Source organism: Aotus nancymaae, unplaced genomic scaffold, assembly GCF_030222135.1.
Source record: "Aotus nancymaae isolate 86718 unplaced genomic scaffold, 86718_ANA_hifiasm-v0.15.2.pri h1tg000020l, whole genome shotgun sequence".
NCBI lineage: Eukaryota > Metazoa > Chordata > Mammalia > Primates > Aotidae > Aotus > Aotus nancymaae.
The window spans coordinates 64,602,802-64,620,928 of NW_026988432.1; the positions used below are offsets into that span (position 1 = coordinate 64,602,802).

Sequence of the window (18,127 nt, forward strand, 5' to 3'; positions counted from 1 at the left end):
GCTAGCTTTATAAGCCACACCATTTTGTGCACTTTTATTTTGCTCACAGAACATTTGTGCAGAGTTTATTTATGTCATCATATGAACTACTGAACTAATGTTTCAAAGAAGACTGGTTTTGCACCAGGTCTTGATGAAGTTTCCGGTTGAAACTTTCACAAACTTTAGCACTGAAAGGCTAAAGGGCTCTTCTCAATTAGCTTTGTGAAAGCAATATATCGTTTGGACTGCTTTGTAAAAACAAAGATTTCTGCGCATTCCTATCAGTATTGCCAACCCCATTTAAATTTCTAAACATTTAACTTTTCTTTTTTGCTGAGCCATCGTAGGGAATTTTGCAGCCCTAGGTGAGGGGATGCCAGGAGCCAGCTTCTTAGCATTCTCGGTGATGCCGACCTAGCTCCCTGGCTCTCCCTCATTTTCTCCCTGGCCTTTCTTTTCCTAGATGAAACCCACACGATGGCCAGCGATACCAGCAGCCTGGTGCAGTCCCATACTTACAAGAAGCGGGAGCCGGCTGATGTGCCCTACCAGACCGGGCAGCTCCACCCCGCCATCCGGGTGGCAGACCTCCTTCAGCACATCACGCAGATGAAGTGTGCCGAGGGCTACGGCTTCAAGGAGGAATACGAGGTGAGCACAAGCTCTGTGCCAGGGCTTTCCCATTCCTTCTTGGACTCCTTGCCAGGTACTGTGCTCCCAAGTCAATCAGAAAGCCAAAGGAAACCTCAGCCTATGAGAGATGCCAGAAAGAGACCAAGTGCAGTTGTCCCTCGGTATTTTAGGGGACTGGTTCCAGGACCCCAGCATATGTCCAAGTCCCACGGTGAGCCCTGTGGAACCTGAGGATACAAAAAACCAGTCCTCCAGATCCATGGGTTTTGCATCCCAAGGATATTATATATATTCTTTTCAATCTGCATTTGATTGAATCTGCAGATGTAGAGCCCTGGAATATCAAGGCTGACTGTATTTTATCTGTGGATCCACTTTTATCTGATAGTAAAACTTTATTACCAAGAAGTTCACATGTGTTACCTGGAAAAAGGAAGAGCACTTTGCCTTTTACCTTATTCTGCATATACAATGAAAACAGAAATTTGCTAGGGTCTCTTCCACTCCCCATCCTGTTTTCTCCTCTTTTTTTTTCTTCTTCCCTCTGTCAGAATTAAGTTTTAGTTCATGTCTCCTTCCCCATTCTTGATCACCTTCCTTGGCTTTTCCTGTAATTATGATATTAAATTCTAATGATTTTGTAGTCATTATCTCAGGAAGAAACCGTCCACTTAAAGCAATTATAGACCAATCAGAAATGTCATGTGGTAGAGGTCTGACGGCAGTGTAGGGACTGGCTATTGTCATGGCAGTGACAACCATTACTGTCCAGCCAGCCCAGAGAGCATGCCACTGTCTTGGGCTCTTGTGTGGGTAGCTGTCAGGGGCATTTCTGGGAACAATGATGTTCTCTGAATATATATAATATAGGGCTTACCCCTTTCACACCCTATGCCATTAGTTAATACTGTCAGAAGGTCATTCGAGAACTGAAGAAAATTAATTGATTGAAGAAGTCTGATTCTAAGAAATATGCCCTCCCTTGAGTGGGTGGCATGGGGCTTAGGGAGCAGAATAAGAAAGTTGAATTGCTTTTTTATGTTATTAAAATTAATTTGCAGTCATTGATGAAGATAAAGTAGCATGCGTACTCAGAGTAAAAATAGGATTATATAGACGTGTATTTTTTTTAAATCTTAAAATGTGGTTCTGATCTCATGTCTATCTAACTAGCTTAGAGTTGGGAAACATCTTGTCTGGAATTAGAGTATTTTTGAAATCTGTTTCTACCACCTGGATAGCTTGTGAGTTTCAAACTCTGTTTTTTCTCTTCTTGTAGACACGCTCACAACACTTCATTTTATGCCCCACATACTGCACTGTCTTGAGTTTAGCTCTTTTTCCAAACTTGATCATCAAAGATTCATTACAGCAGTCAAAGCAACACATGGTACCACTGTTGGCAGAGCCACTACTACACTTCTTTTAGGAATAAGGCTTTGGTCCAAAGCGGACATAGATAACACTTTGCTCTGCTAACATGTGTGTACTGGTGTATTGCCAATTACCTCAGTTCAGAAGACTGTGAAGCCAAAGAATCCCATCCAGACCATGCCCAGGGATTTGATTGAAGTCCAGAAAATATTTTCTGTTGAAGTTCTGCATTTTAGCAACTCTGAAATTCTTAGATTTAGCTTTAGCGATTCAATGTGTAATTCAGTGAAATTGATTGCCTTTGCATATTTCCTTCTGCACTTTTAAAGTCTAGCTTAGGAGTTAATAGGATTAAGAGTAAGACTTCCAAAAGCTTAATATCATATGAAAGACAAAATTAGGTTATTGAGAAAATATAAGCCTAATGAATAGGGATGATATCTAAGTTCTATGCAATATTCTGAATGCAGGTATTGCTCAAATGTTTATTAAAGATGTTAATGTCAAAGGGATTAGTTTTAGGCTCAAATAACAATCCATGAAATAACCTGAGCCCAATTTTTCATGGATTATTTAAAAATACCTACTTCCTATAACGTGCTGTAGACAATGCATATTTGAAAGATGTAGAAAATATTTCCCATTCAGATCTTCTGAATAAATATGATTTATAAGTATAAACTGAAATATTGTATACTCATTTTAAGCATATTATGACTGACAACTAATTTAGTTCCCAAAATAAAATGGTGTATTCACTAACTACGTTTCAGAAAACTTTTTCTCATTTTAGCTATGTGATCAGAGAGGACCGCTAAAAAGTAAATACTTTTAAACTCTGAAACCATTATTTGTTTAAGAAAAAGAAGGAAAGGAAGGAAATAATGAACAAAACACATATGCCAGAGATGAAATCAGGAACAAATGGAAAGGAGCTATTGGGAGAAATATGAAACGGGCAGTTCTGTTAGGAATAATCCCGTCACTGAGTACCACGCCCTTTGTGCCGCCTTCCTGGAGAGATGCTGATGTTGTCATCTAGTGGGGCAGATGACAGGGAAGTGAGGAGCGGTGACGGTGGGCAGGTATGCGTGTGCCGGGGCTGCAGGGAGAAGGGGACACCCCTTAAGAAGCCTGTATCACAGAATGACATGCCCTGGTCTTGATGGAGGCACAGCCAGGCTTCTGGGAACTGGTAGTGGAGTGAAAGCTTCCAGACTTCAAGTACTCATATGTCCCACTTTCTCTAACCCCCGGGAAATGTTATTCTAATGAGAATCTGGAAAATCCTTGAACAGTTATTTTTTTTGAAGTTCACTTAGTTTTTAGACCTCTAACAAAACAGACCTCTTTCCATGCTGTAAAGTCTGCATCCTTTCCATGAACACATGCTGAGAGTCAAGAGTGTTGAGTGCTAACTGGTGTAGTGGCAGTCTCTGTGCTTCTCAGTGGGTCCATCCCACCCAACAGATACTGAGAGGTTGTGGTTTGGAACACAGGCTCTGGCACCAGACTACCTGTATTCAAACTCAGCTCTGCTTCATAGCTGTGTGACCTTGGGCAAGTTATCTAACCTGTCTGTGCAGCAGTTTCCTCATCTGTAAATAGAATAATTATGGTTATCAACCTCTAAAGGTTGTTGTGAGGAGTAAATCATTTTAACGTAGGTGCTAGAATTATATCTGGCATATGGTAAGTGTTCATTTGAAGTGTTAACTAGTAGAAGAAAAAAAATACTAACTTATAAGATCCAAGAGCAGAAGTTGACACCATGTTCTTTTTAGGAAAACTTTGTTATACTGAGGTTTCAGTAAAGCTCTGTCATCTCTGGTGCATAGCAATCTGAGGATGAGTGAGCCACATGTTATAGAAAGGGGTTAGTACTTTTGCTTCATCTACAAGGCTAGATAATTTTCTTAACATGCACCATATGTCATCAAAAATTCCCATTAACAAGTAACTTACAAATAAATAGGTAGATTTGATTCTGTGGGTTAAGAGTTTAAGAACTGAGAAAATAAATTTAAAAAAATATATGTTGTCATGTTTTATTGCTATGATAGTATTTCTATATCTAAGTTGGAGAGTCCTAAGGAATACTGTAACTCTAGATGGCATAATCCTCCTAAAAAATATTGATTACATTTGTGTCTTTGGCAAAGTAGGATTTGGGAAAGAGTTTAATTTTACCAATCATACACTGCATGTGGCACCAGGGATACAGAGAAGAACTGCTTCTCCTTGTCCCTGATGGGAAAGCTGACAGGGCAGGAGAAGGCAGCCAGGTAGTGACTGCAGTTTGTCCAGTCAAACCCCACACTCCTCTTAAAGAGAGATGCACAGGGGTTCTCTGAAGCCCAGTGGGGTCACCGGAGCCAGCCAAGAGCAAGGATGACTTCTCTCTTTGAAGATGAGTGGGAGTTGAGTAGGAGAAGGTGAAAGAGGACAGCTGTCCAGGTAGACGCAAAAGCAGGAGACTGGAGTTCTCTGAGGAAATGGCAGGAGTTCTATATGCCTGAGTCCCAGGATGGACTGGGCTGCAGGATAAGGGTGGTCAGGGCTCCAGTCACCAAAAGCACCTCATGTGTCACACCGAGAGGTTTGGACATCATTATAGAAGCATTAAAAGGGAAGAAAGACATCTGGGCGTGGCGGCTGACGTCTGTAATCCCAGCAATTTGGGAGGCCAAGGCAGGCAGATTACTTGAGATCAGGAGTTTGAGACCAGCCTGGCCATGATGGTGAAACCCCATCTCTACTAAAAATATAAAAAAATCATCCAGGCATGGTGGCTCTTGCCTGTAGTCCCAGCTACCTAGCAGGCTGAGGCAGGAGAATGGCTTGAACCCAGGAAGCGGAGGTTGCAGTGAGCCGATATTGCACCATTGCACTCCAGCCTGGGTGACAGAGCAAGACTCTGTCTCAAAAACAAAAGGGGTGGGGGCGTGGGGAGAAAGACTCAGATAGCCTGAGTCTCATTCCCGTACTTGGATGGAGAGCTATTTAGTTTGAACAGCTCAGTATAAAAATATTATTTGTATGAGATACATAGGCAATTGCTTAAAAGGTAATACCCCAAAAAAAGTAAATGAGAGAGGGAAAGTGTATTTTAGAAGTTGCTGTTGTTCTGTTTCTATTCAAACTGCTGAGAAATGCTTGGCTTCAACAATTGTTGAAGCAGTGAATTACTTCAGTACTGAAGTATCTTTGGGGATAAAATCTAAAGTATGACTGTTTGTTCCTCTGACTCTGTGTAATCATCCCATCAGCCTTCTGGTCTTCTTCGGTCTGTATATATCAGGGAAAGCCAGTCATCCACGTTGTGTAATATTTTTGAAGTAGTGATGTTCTCTCTGTTGAACAGGTTTCAACCAATTCTTCTTTATCATTTTCAAGACAGCAGTGTCTCAAAATTGGCCTAAACACCGGAAGGATTCATTACTGATCAAGTAGCCGATAGAAGTGTGACCAAACAAGAGCATACCATGCGGTGGGGATGAGATGGAGCAGAGCTCAGTGCAGATTTTTTTATTTGATTTTGTTCTAACAAGATAGTCACATGGCACCTCTCACCAGGGAGATGAAATAATTTGATTCAAAAGAAACTCAGACATGAATCACAATAAAGAAGTAAACATGCTGAATTGAACAGAAAATGGCATGTTGTCAAAGAGAGTGGCGCAGAGACCTCTGGAGAAAGACGAGTGGAAAGGGCAAGTTTGTTTATGTTGCTGTGAGAGAAAAGCTGCCTGGTTCCTCTGACAAGCAAAGGGCAGTCTGTGCTAAGCCCCTAGGGGATTCCTATGGGCTTCCCAGAAAAGTAGAAGAGAGAGCGCTTTACTCGAGGACAGACAGGTCAGACTCAGTCACCCTGCCTCACGCAGGGTGCCTTTCTCAGGTGGTGTTGAACCAGCAGATTTGCCATAACGCTGCAGCTCTGACCTGAACCCTGACACCTAGACAAGGGTGTGCTGCACCCCTTGTAAGTGGCTTAATATCATGTCAGGCCCAACGTGGTGCTGACCCTGTGCGAGTGGGGAGTGAGTTCCTCCCCGACTGTAGTCCCCAAAGGACATTGTTTATGCCTCGATTTTTGAACTGATTCTAAGTCAAAATCAGTTCAAACAGAAAGACAACCTGAAGTAGGAAAACAGCCAAGTTATTCTGAAAGAATATGTTTTGTATAACTGTAAAATTAAGGTAAAGGAAGGATATTGAAAACTGCTTCCAGAGAGGACGCTCTGAAAAACACAGATGGTACTGTTTCATTAGCTAATAGTGTCACTCTGGGGCGCAAACATTTATTTCCAATTACTAGAGCTGAAACTTATCAGAGGCTGAAGCAACTCTTTGCACCCTATTCTTCAAAAAAAAAAAAAAAAAAACTGTGTGTGTGTACATGTGTATATCTAAATATATAAATATATTTAGAAAAGCATTATCTTTATCCCACCTACGTCTTCTTTTTTTATTTTTTGGGAGACAGTGTCTTGCTCTGTCACCCAGGCTGGAGTGCACTTGCACAATCCCAGCTCACTGTAACCTCCAGCTCTGGATTAAAGTGATTCTCAAGCATCAGCCTCCTGAAAGCTGGGACTACAGGTGCACACGACCATGCCCAATCAATTTTTGTGTTTTTAATAGAGACGGATTTTCGCCATGTTGGCCAAGCTGGTCTCAAACTCCTGACCTCAGGTGATCTGCCTGCCTCAGCCTCCCAAAATGCTAGGATTATAGGCGTGAGCCACTGTGCTCACCCCCACCTACTTTTCTTATATTATGCCTCTCTCTCAGGCACAAACACTGGTGATTAATTTTATAAATGAACATGAAGATTGTTTTTTTAGGTCAATTTAAACTGGGGAATTGAAGACATTATGCCAGAATCTTCAGGATTAGGTACAGCCTATGAAGTTTTCTGAGGAACCTACATTTTCTTTAAATACATCATGTCCTTGTAGCTCCCTTTAGGGCTTTTTTAAACATATAAGTTGTATATCCCCCCTCAATCCTTCTCCCATTTCCTAAGTAAAACAGTTAATTTTGTTAAATACAAGCTCAATGTTTTATTTTCTGCCTTTGTCTATATTTTATCATTAAAATGCCTCACCTGTCCTCTAAAGTCTTCCTTTTTTTTTGTTTTTTTTTTATTTGTTTGAGACTGAGTCTTGCTCTTTGGCCCAGGCTGAAGTGCAGCGGCACCATCTCAGCTCACTGCAACCTCTGCCTCCCGGATTCAAGTGATTTTCCCAACTCACCCTCCCAAGTAGCTGCAGCTACAGGCACATGCCATCACGCCCAGCTAATGTTGTATTTTTAGTAGCAATGGGATTTCACCATGTTGGCCAGACTGGTCTAGAACTCTGACCTCAGGTGATCCGCCCATCTCGGTCTCCTAAAGTGTTGGGATTACAGGCGTGAGCCACCGCGCCTGGCCCAAAATCTCACTTTTTTTTACTTGCCTCCTCAGTGAAGCCAGCTGTTCTTGTGCATTTAGTGTTGCTACAACAGAATACCTGAGGCTTGGTCATTTGTAAAGAAAAAAGGTTCTGCAAGCTGGGAAGGAGACAGGCGTGACACTGCCTTCTGCTGAGGGCCATGTGCTAAGTCAAAAGAGAAGAGGACACGTGCAGTGAGAGAGGACCAAACAGGAGGAGAATTGTTTTTTTAAGACACAGAGTCTCATTCTGTTGCCCAGGCTGGGGTGTAGTGGTATGATCATAGCTCACTACAGCCTTGACCTCCTCAGCTCAAGAAACCCTCCCACTCAGAATTCTGAGTAGCTGGAACTACAGGCACGTACCACCAGGCCCAACTAACTTTTTTATTTTTTGTAGAAACAAGGTCTCAATATGTTGCTGAGGCTGGTCTTGAACTCCTGGGCTCAAGTAATCCTTCCACCTCAGCCTCCTAAAGTACTGGAGCTACAGGCATGAACCACCTTGCCCAGAATTGCTCTATAACAGCCTGTTCTTGTGGTATCTAAGCCACCTTTTCCAGAGCATGACTCACTCATGACCGTGAGGATGGCACCAGCCCATTCATGACAGATCTATTCCCATGATCCAGACACCTCCCAGTAGGCCCCCCCTCCCAACACTGCCACACCAGGGACTGGATTTCAGCATGAGTTTTGGTGGGGACAAACAAACCCCAAACCATAGCACCAGCATATCCTATAAAAAACACTCCCAGAAAGCCACCTGCTCTCCACAAGGATCTCAGTTCTGATTCCCTGCCTTCAGATGCCCTTCCATGGGAAAGGCATTGAGCTGGGGAGGATAGGCCCTGGAATTTTGAGACCAGCTCAGCAGCAGAGTGCGGGAGGAGGGCACCCTGGGCACTGGTCTCTGCCTTGTTTGGAGTTGGTCAGCAGAGGTAGAATTGCACACACTTGTCGAAGAGTTTTCAGAATGGTGCACAGCAGCCCCTTTGCTGGATTTTGCACAAAGAAGCAGGGGTAGGTGGAATCAAAGGCACTTTGTGTTACTCAGCTGACAGAACATTGCCTATGCACAGCTGGTTCACAGATTCTGTGTGCAGTCCAGAGAGGGAGGCGCCCCTTCCCTCACCTCCAGCCCACACACTTTTCAGATATGCTTTTCAGTTCCCACTTCATATGCGGAGGCACCAGCTGAGTCAATCAATTGGCATGATCAGTGCAGGTTATTTTCTGTCCCACAGGATACAAAACAAACAAAACAAAACGATTGAAGGCTAAGGATGGGGAGCTGGGGGTGGGGAGGCACTGGCAGGCACTGTAAATGCATTAAGAATCACCACAGCTGCGCCTCCCATGGCTGCAGCAGCCGAGTGATTTTTTCCTTTAATTATTATGGTGCTGGTGAGCCAGGTCCATAAGAAAACGGTAACACTTCTCTCTGAAATTTTGAGATGGCTTCAAGCTATTTGGGCAAGTAAGGTGTGTGTGTTGATGGGTACTTTCTTAGTGGGTGAAAGTTTCTGCATATTTTTTGTTTCTGCATATTTTTTAATAATGCAATAGAGAGAGTTGGTTTTGAGATGAAGTTTGGTTTATTTTTTTTCTAATGTGCCAACAAAAAAGTGTGTTTTATGTGTTGCCTGCTCTACTCAGTCTGCCTGCTTTTGGGACCTCTTTCACGTTAGCTAATTTTTTATACAGTTTTCTTTTGCCCTTGCCTCTGATGACATCATGTACAACCTCAAACTTCGGAAAAATAGATCAAAAATTGTTATTTCCTACAACTGTCTGTGCTTCTTCTGATGATAACTCATGGCAGTCGACATTTTCCAGTTTGTGTGAAGCACTTCTAGGCAACTGTCTGGTTTCCATTTTGAAGCTGCTTATTAGAATTTTCTTTATCTAACCTGAGAGAAGTTAAGCAGTTTTCCCACTTGTAAACATGCTTTTAGTGTCAGATGCCATTAGCCACAAGTGCCTTCTCAGAGGACCTGGCCCAGAAGGGATAGTAAACGCGCCTGTGTGCCAGCATCTGCGGACCTTATGTGTGTCTGGTATCGGTCCTGCTTTTGATTAGTTTGATGCTGACACCACCCACTAACATGGTCAAGCTAGATTTTTCACGGTTGCCATCGCCCCTGCCGCTCCTTCAGCTCTACACCAGCAGGCTCAAGCTCCAATTGCTCTCTCTTCTCCCCATTTTCAGTGGCTCCCTCTTTTCCCTCCCCTAGGGCCTGCCCTGATCACTTGTCTGTGCCATTGGAAGAGTGCCCTGACTTATCTCGCTACCTAGTCCCTCCCCTTCAAATCTGTCCTGGACTCTGCAACCAGTTTTCTTTGTAAGACATAGATATTATCATGTTTAACTGATGCTCAAAACTATGCTACTGATTGTTTCCAAAAATAAGAACCTCAGCATAGCATGTTCAGCCCTCTGTGTCACGACCTCACCCTGTATTTCAGGCTTTCATTGTAATGCAGCTGCTTCCCACCATGCAGGCTGTGCTCTGGTTCTGCTGATGTACTCACCACCTCACCACCCTCCAGGCCTCCAGGGCTCTGGGCCATGCTGCAGGTTGTGGCCTCTGCCTGGCATGGCTTCCACTCCTCCTTCACTTACCAAATCCCTTCAGACACAGCTCAGATGTAACCGCCCCTCAAGCTGTCCCTGATCCCAATCAGAAACAACCATTCCCCCCACAGTCTCACAGCTCTGTGTTTGAATAATATAGTAGGCAGTAGATTAACTGATAGTATAGTAGGCAATATATTAATTGATTTATTCAGGACATATTTGACAAACAGTGCTGTATATGTGCTGAACTGCTTTCTATGTGGTTACACTTTGTAATTCATATTTGATGAATTGATTTCTGCGTATTTAAACACATACACCTGTACATGGGGAAATGATAGAGATGGATAGAACTATTAAAAAATACAAGCTTAGGATGTTACAAATCGTCATATTTGATCAACTGGGCTAGCGGTATCCAGTCAAAAACACTGTACTGGCCAACTTGAACCTGATGAATACTGATCACCTAAAAATGGGAAGCATAGATATGTTCCATGTGGTCATTTTACTTATTGAAAGCCAACCTATGTTTAAAAATGTGAGTATAGACTTTTTAAAATTGTTTCTAAGACAGAGTCTCATTCTGTCGCCCAGGCTGGAGTACAGTGGTGCAATCTGGGCTCACTGCAACCTCCATCTGCCAGATTCAAGAGATGCTCCTGCCTCAGCCTCTTGAGTAGCTGGGACTATAGGCATGCACCACCACACCTCGCTAATTTTTGTATTTTTAGTAGAGATGGTGTTTCACCATGTTGGCCAGTCTGGTCTCAAACTCCAGGCGTCAAGTGATCCACTCACCTAGGCCTCCCAAAATGCTGGGATTACAGGCATGAGCCACCACTCCCAGCAGAGGATAGACATTTTTAATACATGTTTGCTTTATACTTCTTATTTAACCTTGTTGCAGAAATGAAATATATTTGGTCTTTGTCCCTGGTTCCTGGCACTGAGCTCTTAAAACCCTTAGGAATTTATGAGTGATAAGAACATCTATTACTAACACCTAACTTTATGCTAATGATGACTTAGAGTGGAGCCCTTTAGCTAGCCTCAGGATGGGGCGGGTCTCCAGAAAAACCTAATGATTAGAGGGTTGGAACATTTTCAGCCCCACACACCCACCTCTAGCAAAGGAGGGTAGAGGCAACTAGAGATTACACTCCCTAAAAGCTCTTGAACAACAAGCTGTGATGAGCTTCTGGGCTGCTGAATACGTATATGGAGGTGCTGGGTGGTGGCCCATCCATTGAGGGCATGGCAGCTTGGTGTCCTGGCCCCGTATCCAGTCCTACGCACCTCTTCATCTGGTTGCTTGCCTGTATCCTTTATAATAAAATGTGTGTTCCCTGAGTTCTGTGAGCTGTGCTAGCGAATTAATTAAACCTAAGGAGGGTGTCCTGGGAACCATGATTTATAGTATAGGAGACAACCTACAACTGGGGAATGGCATCTGAAGTGGAAGGCCATCCTGTGGGACTGAGCCCTCAGCCTGTGGGATCTGACTCCAGGTAAAAGTGTCACAATGGAAGTGAATGAGAGCACACGCAGTTGGTGTCCTCTGGAGAGTTGCTTGGTATGGAAAAATCCCACACATCTGATCACAGCAGTGTTCTGTGCTGGGCTGAATGTGTGAGAGGAGGAAAAGCACTTTGGCTTTCCTTATCTCTTGCCAACTCCTAATAGAAGCAATGTGGAATTATTTAGGTGAGACTCCAATGCATTTCATTACATAACTATTCCAAGAAAGAAATTCTCTATCATCATAGACAGTTTCCCAGCTCATAAAAGTATTTCAGAGGAAAGTGAGGCTTTGAGGGTTGGACTTTCCATAAGTCTTTCTTGGCTGCTAGAACTTTGATGATGTTGAGGGTACCTGCCTTTGTCTAACACCGACTATATCAGCAGTGTGCAAAGAACACACACCGGGCCGGGTGCGGTGGCTCACACCTGTAATCCCAGCACTTTGGGAGGCCAAGGCTGGCGGATCACTAGGTCAGATCAAGACCTTCCTGGCCAACATGGTGAAACCCCATCACTACTCAAATACAAAATATTAGCCGGACATGGTGGCACATGCCTGTAGTCCCAGTTACTTGGAAGGCTGAGGCTAGGGAATCGCTTGAACAGGGGGAGGCAGAGGTTGCAGTGAGCCGAGATCCGAGATCGTGCCACTGCACTCCAGTCTGATGACAGAGCAAGACCCCCATCTCAAAAATAAAAATAAATAAAATAAAATAAAACACCACACAGCACTACAGAGATAGATATTTCTAACCACAATGCTGTTACATTACTATCAAACCCATTTTGCAGATGAGAAGATGAGTGAGAATTGAAGTAACTTGCCCCAGGCTGTCCTGTCTAGAGTTGCAGGCAGGCTGTAGCAACATAAAGCCTGTGTTCTTTCTACTGAAGCACATTACTTCTGTATGAAACTCCATGGAGACACAGACCTGTGGAAATTAACCTTGTGTTTTATTGACGTGACTCGTGATTTCATGGTAGGAATGTTAGTTTTCCTCTCTGCTGTTGTGTTTGCTTTGAACAGCAATTTGTCGTTTGGCAGAGGACCCATCCAGCCTGGGGCCCCGTTAACAGCGCCAACTCTGGTGCGTTTCAGCAGCTCAGCAGCAGCAGATGCTGCCCATTAATCTCACTCAGGGTCTCAGCTCTGTGACATGAGGTCACTGCAACATTGCTCCTCCCTGGTCTAATTTCTCATTGTCTGAATAATGCAGGAAAATCATTCTGAAGGTACCCGCCAGTCTGGCTCATCTGACATGACCAGTTCTAGGCTAAAATCAAGCTACCGCTGAGAGCCATAGATTCCATGTGCTGCTCTCCCGGATTATTGTGTGGCTGCCAACCAACCCTGCAGCCGAAAGAAGGGAGAAGAGAGGGAGAAGACAAGTTTGTAAACCTGAGTTGTGCGTGAAAGCCCACGGTTTTCTAAAAAGTCTTCTCTGGAAGCTGATGAATCTTTTTTCAATGGAATAATACAAAATACAGTGACAATCTTATTAACCCCATGGCAGAGCCAAGATAACACCTTATGCTTTGGTTAAATGATACAAAAAATAGCCAGTTGAAAAGTCAATTTTTTTTTTTCAAAGGACAGTGCTATGTTATAGAAAGGACAGTGGATTAGGAATCAGAAGGCAGATGTGGGTCATGGTTCCCCTCTGTGAACTCTCTAACACTGAAACGTTGAGGAAATCATGGAACTTTCATGGAGCAACTTCTATCAGTTGTGACAGCAACTACTTATGAAATGTCTATGATATTAACAGTAGTATGGTCTCCTTAGAGATGCTGGACTTCCAGTTTGATGGGCGTATTCTCATGGATGAAATGTTTTTCAGTGGGTGAAACTAACTGGCTGTTGGAGACCTGTGTGGGGACATAGCCATCATGTATGATCCCCAGACACCTCTGTGGTTCTCTGTGGCTGGTTCTGATTTTATTCCAAGTTTCTGAATGAGGTGGTTTCTATCCCGCTATGCCCTTACTATCTTTTCCTCCTATCTCTCCCCTCATTTCAGCCTCTTCCCATTCTCACTTCTAACCCCCACTCCATCTCCAAAACACTATGAAATCTGCATTGAGATGATATGGTAATAGTATTAGCACACTTTTGTGTCAAATTCTCACAGCGTCTGAAATGTGGTTATGATTCCATGATGTCTCTAATCCCTTCTGACCCAGCTCTTAAGAAGCATGAATGATAAGGAAATACATGGACTAAATGTTTTGAATCACTTAATAATGTTTCAAATTTTACAGTGTGTAAATTTGTATTATTGCTACATGTATCATTCAGACCACAGTAATACTGAATTAGAGCCCATATTTTTGACCTGTCATATCACAAAGGGAACATGCTGATTTTTCCAGTTTCTTCTATTGTGTCTTCTGAAATAGTTTTATGTCCATGATTGAAATATAATAAAATTGGCCAGGCACAGTGGCTCACGCCTGTAATCCCAGCACTTTGGGAAGCTGAGGTGGCTGGATCACAAGATCAGGAGTTCGAGACCAGCCTAGCCAATATGGCAAACTGGTCTCTACTAAAAATACAAAAATTAGCCGGCCGTGGTGGCGGGCCCCTGTAATCCCAGCTACTTCGGAGGCTGAAACAGGAGAATCTCTTCAACCAGGGAGGCAGAGGTTGCAGTGAGCCAAGATCACACCACTACACTCCAGCCTGGGTAAGAGGGTGAAACTCTGTCTCAAAAAAAAGAAAAAAATTTAGAATTTACTCATATTATTCATTGTGCTATAGATTTTAAAAACTTCTTCACTCCCTTTATCTCCTATTATTGACCTTTAGGGAGACATAGAAAACCTTTTATCTGTTTACTTCAGGGAAATTATATGAGATACCGAATAATTGTAATGTATTCAGTGTTAATTATAAATATACAACATATGTTTTTATATGTATTGTATTTATGTGCTTTAGGTAATTATGCATTTGAGTTCCTTTCCAATTTTATGGCCAAAATATTTTACTTGGCTGATTACTAAGTGTATTTTAAGCTTACTTCTTGAAACATGAAAAGAATATACTATAAATCCAATTAACACAATTTATCTGGCTAAGGAGAATGATTGCTTTTATTTTTTTCTCTATTTAATGATGAAAAACAGTTGTAAGAGTACAGAGGACTTAATTTGTTTTTAAAGCTTTCCAGGCCCAATTTTGTTGTTTTCTTTAAAAAGAAAAAGATAATTTTTTTAAAAAAAAGTTCAAAATAAAGCATTAAAAAAAGAAAAATTACCTGTAACTCACTATTAGTTTTCAATAATTTTCTGTCTAGTATTTTAAGGCATTAGAATCTTAATGTAAATAGTTTCTTATCTTATATTTACACTTAATATTCTATCCCAAATGTTTCATCTTTGCTGTGAACACTGCTATGAATAACTCTTTAGATTTACCTCCATTGCTTTCTAAAGATACATTTCAAGAGATGAAATTACTGGTTTGAAGTATATAAAATGTTTAAGATTCATTATATACTCCTGTTTTGACAGCCTGTTTTCACGAAGGTTGCATCAGCTCACATTCCCATCAGCACTCTGTAAGAATGGTTACTTTAGCTCATTACTAAAATGACAAACTTTAAAAAAATATTTGCCAATTTTATATGTGAAAAAGATTATTTCCTTCTTGTTCCATTTGAAGCTATACATGTCTTCATATGTTTACTGACCATGTGAAAATTTTCTTTTGTAAATTGTTCGTATCCTTTGCGTCTTTATCTACTAGAGTATTATTTGTCTCCTGCTAATGTATGTAAGCTCTTTTGTGGCCTACCTTGCCTTTCTTCTGTAGAAACATGTTGTTAATTCTCAAAATCTTTGTGTTTCCATAATTTTAGAATCACCTAGTCCAGGGGAAAGATGGACAATTCAGACAGTCTGTATAGTTTTATTTGAAATTGCATGAGATGCACTTATAAATCTTGGGAGAATTGTCTTCTTGGCAATATTGGCTGTTCCTATTCATTAATATGATTTATGCCTCCATTTGTTTGGATGTTCTTTAATGTTTTTCAGTAAAGTTTCAAAATCTTCTTTATAAATCTTTTTTTTTTTTGGAGACGGAGTTTCGCTGTTGTTACCCAGGCTAGAGTGCAATGGCACGATCTTGGCTCACTGCAACCTCCGCCTCCTGGGTTCAGGCAATTCTCCTGCCTCAGCCTCCTGAGTAGCTGGGATTACAGGCACGCGCCACCATGCCCAGCTAATTTTTTTTGTATTTTTAGTAGAGACGGGGTTTCACCATGTTGACCAGGATGGTCTCGATCTCTTGACCTCGTGATCCACCCGCCTCGGCCTCCCAAAGTGCTGGGATTACAGGCGTGAGCCACCGCGCCTGGCCTATAAATCTTATACATCTTTTGGTTTGATAAGATTAAAGTATGTCAACTAATTGGATGACCTAGAAGAACTGGATGAATTCCTAGAAACATACAACCCAGCCAGACTTATTCATGAAGAAACAGAAAATTCAAATATAGCAATAACAAGTAGGGAGATTCAATCACTAATCAGAAATATCCCTCAGAGAAAAGTTTATGTCCAGATGGCTTTACTGATGAATTCTAACAAACATTTAAAGAAGAATTAAGGCCAGTATTTCTCAAATGCTTCCAAAAATAATTAAAGAAGAAGAAACACTTCCAAACTCATTTTACAAGGCCAGTATTACCCTGATCCAAGCCAGATAAGGACCCTATAAGAAAAGAGAATTAACCAATATCCCCAATGAATGTAGTTCCAAAAATTACCCACAAAACACTAGCAAGCCAAATTCAACAGCACATTAAAAGGGTCATACACCATAATCAAATGCACCTGGGGTACAAGGTGGTTCAACATATTCAAATCAATAAATATGATACCCCACATTAAGAAAATGAAGCATATAAACTATATGATCATCTCAATAGATGTAGAAAAGGCATTTCTCAAAATTCAACATCCTTTCATGATAAAAACTCTCAACAAATTGTGTATAGAAGGAATATACCTCAATACATATGGAAGACCATATATGAAAAGTTTCTAGCTAACATACTCAACAATGAAAAACTCAAAGCTTTTCTTCTAACAAGACAGATATGCCCACTCTCAGCAATTCTATTCAACATAGTATTAGAAGTCCTAGCCAGAGCAATTAGGCAAGAACAAGACATTAAAGGCATCCAAATTGGGAGAAGAGCAAAATTATCTCTGTTTATATGTAACAATCTCAGAGACTCCACCAGAAACTGTTAGAACTAATAAATGAGTCATTAATACAAAATAAACATGCAAAAATCAGTTTCACTTCTATATGTAAACTATTTGAAAATGAAATAAGAGGAAGAATCATATTTATAATGGTATCAAAAAGAATAAAAATACTTGGAATAAATTTAACCATGGAGGTGAAAGATCTATAAACTGGAAACTAGAAGACATTTATAAAAGAAATTGAAGATACAAATACGTGGAAAGATATCCCATGTTCATGGATTGGACGACTTAATATTGTTAAAATGCCAATACTACCCAAACTGACCAATAAATTCAGTGCAATCTCTATCAAAATTCCAATGGCACTTTTTAACAGAAGTAGGAAAAAAATCCTAAAATTTGTATGGAACCACAAAATACCCCAAATAGCCAAAGCAATCTTAAGAAAGAATAAAACTATAGACATTATACTCCCTGATTTCAAACTATATTGCAAGCTACAGTAATCAAAATAGTATGATCCTACCATAAAAACAGACACAGAGACCAATGGAATGGAATTAAGAGCCCAGAAGTAAACTCACAGATACATGATCAACTAATATTTTACAAGAGTGCCAAGAATACATGATGGGGAAAGGATAATCTCTTCAATAAATAATGTTGGAAAAACTGGATATCCACATGCAAAAGAATGAAACTGGATTCCTGTCTTATACTCATAAAACTTAACTTGAAATTGTTCAAAGACTTAAACATCAGACCTGAAAGAATAAAACTCTTAGAAGAAAACCTAGGGAAGTACTCCTTGACATTGGTCTTGGCAGTGCTTTTTCCTGTTTGTTTGTTTGTTCTCTTAGAACCCACTACAAAGCAGTCAATGACTTTTTGAATATGAAACCAAAGACACAAGCAACAAAAGCAAAAGTAGCAAGGTTTATATCAAAGTAAAAAGTTTCTGCACAGCAAAGGAAACAATCAACAGAGAAAAAGCAAACTACAGATTGAGAGAATATATTTGAAGACCATATATCTGATAAGGGAGTTAACAGCCAAGATATATAACAAATTCATACAACTCAGCAAAAAAAAAAAAAGTCCTTAAAAATGAGCAAATAACCTGATATATTTTTCTAAGGAAAATATACAAATAATCAATAGGTATAATAAAAGGTGCTCAACATCACTAATCATTAAGGAGATGCAAATCAAAACCACAATGAGATATCACCTCACACCTGTTAGAATGAAAAATCAACATAAGTGTTGGCATGGATTTGGAGGAAAAGGAACCCTTGTGCATTGTTGGGGAGAATGTAATTTGTTATGTAAAACAGTATGGAAATTCCACCATTATGTAAAACAGTATG

At 41.0% G+C, this 18,127-nt stretch overlaps 1 protein-coding gene across 8 annotated transcripts in view; it reads left to right on the top strand.

The window, feature by feature from the left end:
- PTPRM (protein tyrosine phosphatase receptor type M) overlaps window positions 1–18,127 on the top strand; it is an 849,557-nt gene that overhangs the window by 698,732 nt on the left and 132,698 nt on the right. For all 8 annotated transcript variants that reach the window (XM_012446821.3, XM_012446813.3, XM_064379418.1 and 5 more), the window contains one exon: window positions 446–633. In XM_012446821.3, the coding sequence (XP_012302244.1) occupies window positions 446–633 (188 nt within the window). The remainder of the gene's footprint in view (window positions 1–445; window positions 634–18,127) is intronic.